Below are 4,985 nucleotides of genomic sequence, written 5' to 3' on the forward strand. Positions count from 1 at the left end.
TATCTTTATCTGATATCTTTATTCTGAACAATAGTTACAAGCATTAGTGAATCACAGGCAAGACAGGACCCTGTGGCTGTAGCTACATGCAGGGCTCCATGCTTTTTCTTAGCATCTGCAGATACAGAGAATTCCCAGAACTGAGTGGAAGAGATGTGCTGTGCCTGATATCACCAATGTTCTTCTCCCACGTGCTGCATATGGTCCAGCTAGATCGCAGTGCTTACTGGAGCATAAGGACTTCCCCTATACAAAACCAAGCACCCATGAGCTATCGCCAAATACAGAAGAGGTATGGAAAGCAGCTCTCCTCCCCAACTCTCCTCTGACTCCAGGAGAGATCACGTTCCTCTTGTTCCTCTTCTTTCCACCTGGACCATTTCTAAAATGTATCTGGACACTGGGTCTCCCCTTCCCTGGTGAGCACTCACAACCACAGCAATGGGGGGTGAAGGTGTCTGCCCTGTGCACAGCACTGTGTGTGTCTGCAGGCACCTCTAGACAGAACAGCCTGATCACTTCCCATATCATTGGAATCCAGTATTTTTACGTACCTGACCTCCTTCTTCCCTCCCTTTTTTCCCAGAGGCCAAGACAAGAGCCCACCTCATTGTCTTTCCCTCTGGCTGGAATGAAACAGAGAATGAGCTGCAGCTCTGTGCCCTGTTCATCTGGACAGTTGTGCTTGCTGGACGTGTGTGTGCAACAGGTAGAAGGCGGCTTTACTGAGGGAAAACAAACCCAGTGCAAGCAGTTTTACATTACATGTGTCTATCATGAAAACTGTGGTTGTCTGGTATCTTGGGTGGTAAGTAGGCCCCACTATGATGAAGCTGCTGTTTCCTGCATCCCCCAGCCATCAATCCCAGGTCAACGAGCCCCTGGGGCTGGGACAGACAAAGCCCTCCGGCAGCAAGGTCATTTATTCAGAGAGAGATGCTGAACTGCAGTTGTTGTGCAGAACTATAAAAATAAAGCTAAGCCTGTTGATCAGTGCACACTGGAATTCCAGGGACACCTTCCTCTGAAACTGGTTCCCTCATTTCCTCCTGAGGATACAGCAAGAATTTCATTCAGAAAGAGGCAATGTTTTAGGCTTACAGAGATATCTGACAATTAAGGTAGATGTCTCAAGGGATATGTGGTACTTAGACTGTAGAAGTGTTGAAAGACAGATTAGAAAGAGTTCTTTTGAAAATGATGGAAAGTTATTTTATACTGTCTTGGTGATTTTTAACATTTTCTAATTTTGGCCTTTAGGCCCCTGAATGGGCATATTTGTAAAAGGTCGCATGTTTAAAAATATCTCTTATGTTCCAAACACAGCTCTCTGATCTGCCTAGTGCATATTTTAGTGACCCAGTTACAGAAAGAGGCTTTTATTGAACAGAATAGGCAAATGCACGCGGAAACAGAAGACCCACCATCCTTGTGACAATTATATGTCTGTCTCTATTTGTGTAATCTACCCTTTCAGCCTGATAAACGAGAGCCTGTGCATGCATTTTGAAAGGAAAGTGACCATCACCTTCTGTGATGTATTTTCTTGCATACACCTCAGCTAGGCTGTAGAGCAGGTAAGTCTTAGCCTTTGCACAGTGTTATTGTTCAGGACTCCAGTCTTACTTTGAAGTACATTCTCGCTTTTTTAACTTTCTCCTGGGGCCTAATCAACAGCGTTTCCCTTTTACCTGATTTCTACTTTTAGCTACTTTTTGAGTCAGATACTCTGCAAGTAATTATATTTCCATCTTTTCTCTTGGTGTTGCTTCTCTGTGTACCTTCTGACTGCATGCTCGATGAAGCAAACCTTGCAGTGCCCAGCTCACATTTATTTATATTGCAGGCAATTTACATGAAAAAGCTGACACTTTCATCCTTATTACTGGTGGTCTCTTCCTCTAACCATTTCTAAACTGATGTGGAGCTTTCTTTATCAATGTGCACTCACTTTGGCTGCTGGTATTTGTTGAACTCATTTTCTTGAGAAAACTTTTAAATGAGCAGGTAGGGGGTAAGCCTTCATTTTCCCTGTGTTTTCACTTATGGGTACAAAAGATTTCCCTTTACAGTAGCTTTGCAAAATAGATGCACAGTAGATCACTTTCTGAAATAAAAATCTTCCTTTCCATTTACTTTTTGAAGTAATTGCTTGTGAGTTCAGGACAATATTTTATTTTATTACAGTCCATCCTTGCTCAGATGCATATAAGAGGATGGATCAACTGAAAGCCCAGCTTTTCAGTATGGGTAACAATTTCTCTCTTTAGCTGGCCCTCCATCCCTTCCCAGAGACTGGCACTTGGTTTGGTTCCTCTGCAATGTCACTGACTCTGTATCTTTGCCCCACAGCTCTCCCACTCCCTGCTATGACCACACCACTGAAGGATGCAATGGACACCTTGATCAAGATTTTCCATCACTACTCTGGCAAAGAAGGAGACAGATACAAGCTTAGTAAAGGAGAACTCAAGGAGCTTCTCACCAGTGAGCTCACTGACTTCCTTTCAGTAAGATGCATCTTCTGAACCTCATCAATTACTGTTTCGTGGGTGGGATAAGCAGCTATGCAAGTATTTGGGTAGGGATAGCATCTCCTTCTGCAAGGCCCATCCTGCCACAGCTTCTCAGATGACAGTTCTTTGTGGAGCTGTACAGAAGGATATGAGGTCAAATGTCCCATTTAAGAAGTGTGTTTTCAGAGAGTGGTCGAGCCCCAGTGCCCTGCCATGCACCACCAGCAGCAGAGGTGGGTACCTGTGCTCTGTGTGTTCCTCAGGACTTTTGAGTAGGAGGGCGAGACCAGCCTAGAAGCAGCAACAAAATCAATGCTCAATAAGGCTTTAATTTGTTTGTTTGTTTGTTTGTTTCATTTTCAATAATAGGGCATAGATAAATCTTTGAAGATATAAATACAGCAACCAGTTCTCACGAGACAGGAAAGTAGCTTGTGCACACTGGCCACACAGTACAGTTGCTTGTGTGCCCTGTGAAGGGATGTGGAGAAAAGCCTTTCAGTGATAAGCTGCTGATCTGAATATCTCTTTGCACATTTGTGTTCTACATTACACAGCATGGACGCTTTTATGGAATCAAAAGCATTAATAATAATGTTTTTATGTATCCTCTTAATTGCAAAAATTATAGTGGACCCTATGACCACCAGCAGGATTTTTCTTTACATTATATCTGTTTTCTTGAATTGAATTTTCTTTTAAGATTGGCTATTATTTATTATTCTGAGATTCAGTGTTCTTACTCTCCGTGAATAGGATGTGTTGTTTGTCAAGATGAGATCTTCTGAATCTGATGAATGGATGTATAATATGACCACTTAGGAATAGCTTGTTGAAAATCTAAGTACGTTTTGTTAAAGGGTGATAGAGAAATGCACATTATAGATCTATTTTGTCAAAAGGAATTCGTGCTCAGCATCTCCTAAAATCTGTTTGATTCATTTCAGTGCCTATTTAGTACCTGTATTCCTTCTAAGAGCTGCACTGTCTTCAGTTTCTGATGGTGTTTTACTGTTCAGGTGCATATTTGATGCTGCATTTTATTTAATAACACAAGTCTCATAACATAGCAGTGGGCTGTACTGCTGGATGTGTCAGAATTACACATTCAATATCTGCACAGCTAAGTCAATTTTCTTTCTCTTTAGGGCCAAAAGGACCCGCTCCTGGTTGATAAGATTATGAAAGATCTGGACTCCGATGATGACAATGAATTGGATTTTAATGAATTTGTCATTCTGGTTGCTGCTTTGACTGTGGCATTTAATGATTTCTTTGAAGAACAGCTAAAGGAAGAGGGATTTTAAAAATCCTTTATATAATTAATCTCCTGGTCACAAATGCAAGCAAAGCATGCCTAGTTAGGTAACCCTCCTCAGTGCTCACTGCGTGCAAACCACCGTTCCAACTGTTACTGCTGTAAGATCTTTATGGAGCTGATCAGCAGCTGGTGTAAGCTGGACCACAGCCAGCTTACACTACTCGAGATCTGGCTTTTAATATTTTCACTCTGCTCTCCATGCATCTGTAACATGCCTTCATCTGTTCCCCAGGTCAAGGGCTTGGGGTGACAGATTGTTTGGCAGGAGTTGAGTCTTCTGTTTCTTAAATGTCAGTGGAAAGTAAAAGGAACGGGAATGTTCCTTATACACTTGCCGAACGGAAAAATTTGGAATTACACATAAAACTTGCAATTTCATTTTCAGTCATTTTATAACAATCATATTTTTGCAGCTCAAACCCAGCAGCTTCTTTTTTACTCAGCTCTGCTAATTCTAAAGCCCTTTTTAGATGCTGCTCTGTGTGCCCCCACACTCGCATTTCAGATGTGGTCACAGCTGTCTCTTCCTGCCTGAGCAGACGATACCACTTGCCATTGTTACAGGTTCATTTCCTCCATCTCCCCAACTTCAATTTTGTTGTGTTGGCGTTACTGCATCCCAGCAGTCAGCCTCTTCCCCTAGCATAAATGTATTTATTCATATGATAAATTATTTAAATACATAGAAGATTTAGTCAGCAAACTGCTCTGAGGACTGATGGAAGGACTGGGTCTTTGGGGAAAATGTATAAATGGCTTCTTTCGCTACTCTGGCGTGGTTAAAAGCAGGGCTTTTAGAGGACCACTTGTGGGGGTTTTAATGATGGAATCCCAGAGTACAGCTTTGTAAAGTGAATGATCTTATGAAATAATGATTTCATCTCACACCAATCCAACCCACTGCATGGAAACTGTGCAAAAGGGGCAGTGGGACCCCACGGCCAGGGAAGGAGAGAGTAAGATAATCCCTTTCAGAGTTAACTTGCTCTTGGGTTGAATTAAGAGTACTTCTAGACTTCTGTTTAAATTAAGCATATTTCCAAGGCCCTGCAAATCCTTAGAGGCAGGATGTTGTGTCTTTTTTCTTGCATGGAGAGCTCTCTTATTTCTTTGTTATTTTGTTGCTGACTTCAAACTATAATAAAAGG

The 4,985-nt window shown here is 41.9% G+C and overlaps 1 protein-coding gene across 1 annotated transcript; it reads left to right on the plus strand.

Moving 5' to 3' along the window:
• The first annotated feature begins 2,360 nt into the window (after positions 1-2,360).
• S100Z (S100 calcium binding protein Z) lies at positions 2,361-3,973 on the plus strand. The gene is made up of 2 exons (XM_027671533.1): positions 2,361-2,510; positions 3,665-3,973. The coding sequence occupies exons 1-2, from the start codon at positions 2,370-2,372 to the stop codon at positions 3,821-3,823; spliced, it is 300 nt and encodes a 99-aa protein (XP_027527334.1). The 5' UTR covers positions 2,361-2,369; the 3' UTR covers positions 3,824-3,973.
• Positions 3,974-4,985: the final 1,012 nt, after the last annotated feature.

Source organism: Neopelma chrysocephalum, unplaced genomic scaffold, assembly GCF_003984885.1.
Source record: "Neopelma chrysocephalum unplaced genomic scaffold, ASM398488v2 Primary Assembly neopelma1_97102, whole genome shotgun sequence".
NCBI lineage: Eukaryota > Metazoa > Chordata > Aves > Passeriformes > Pipridae > Neopelma > Neopelma chrysocephalum.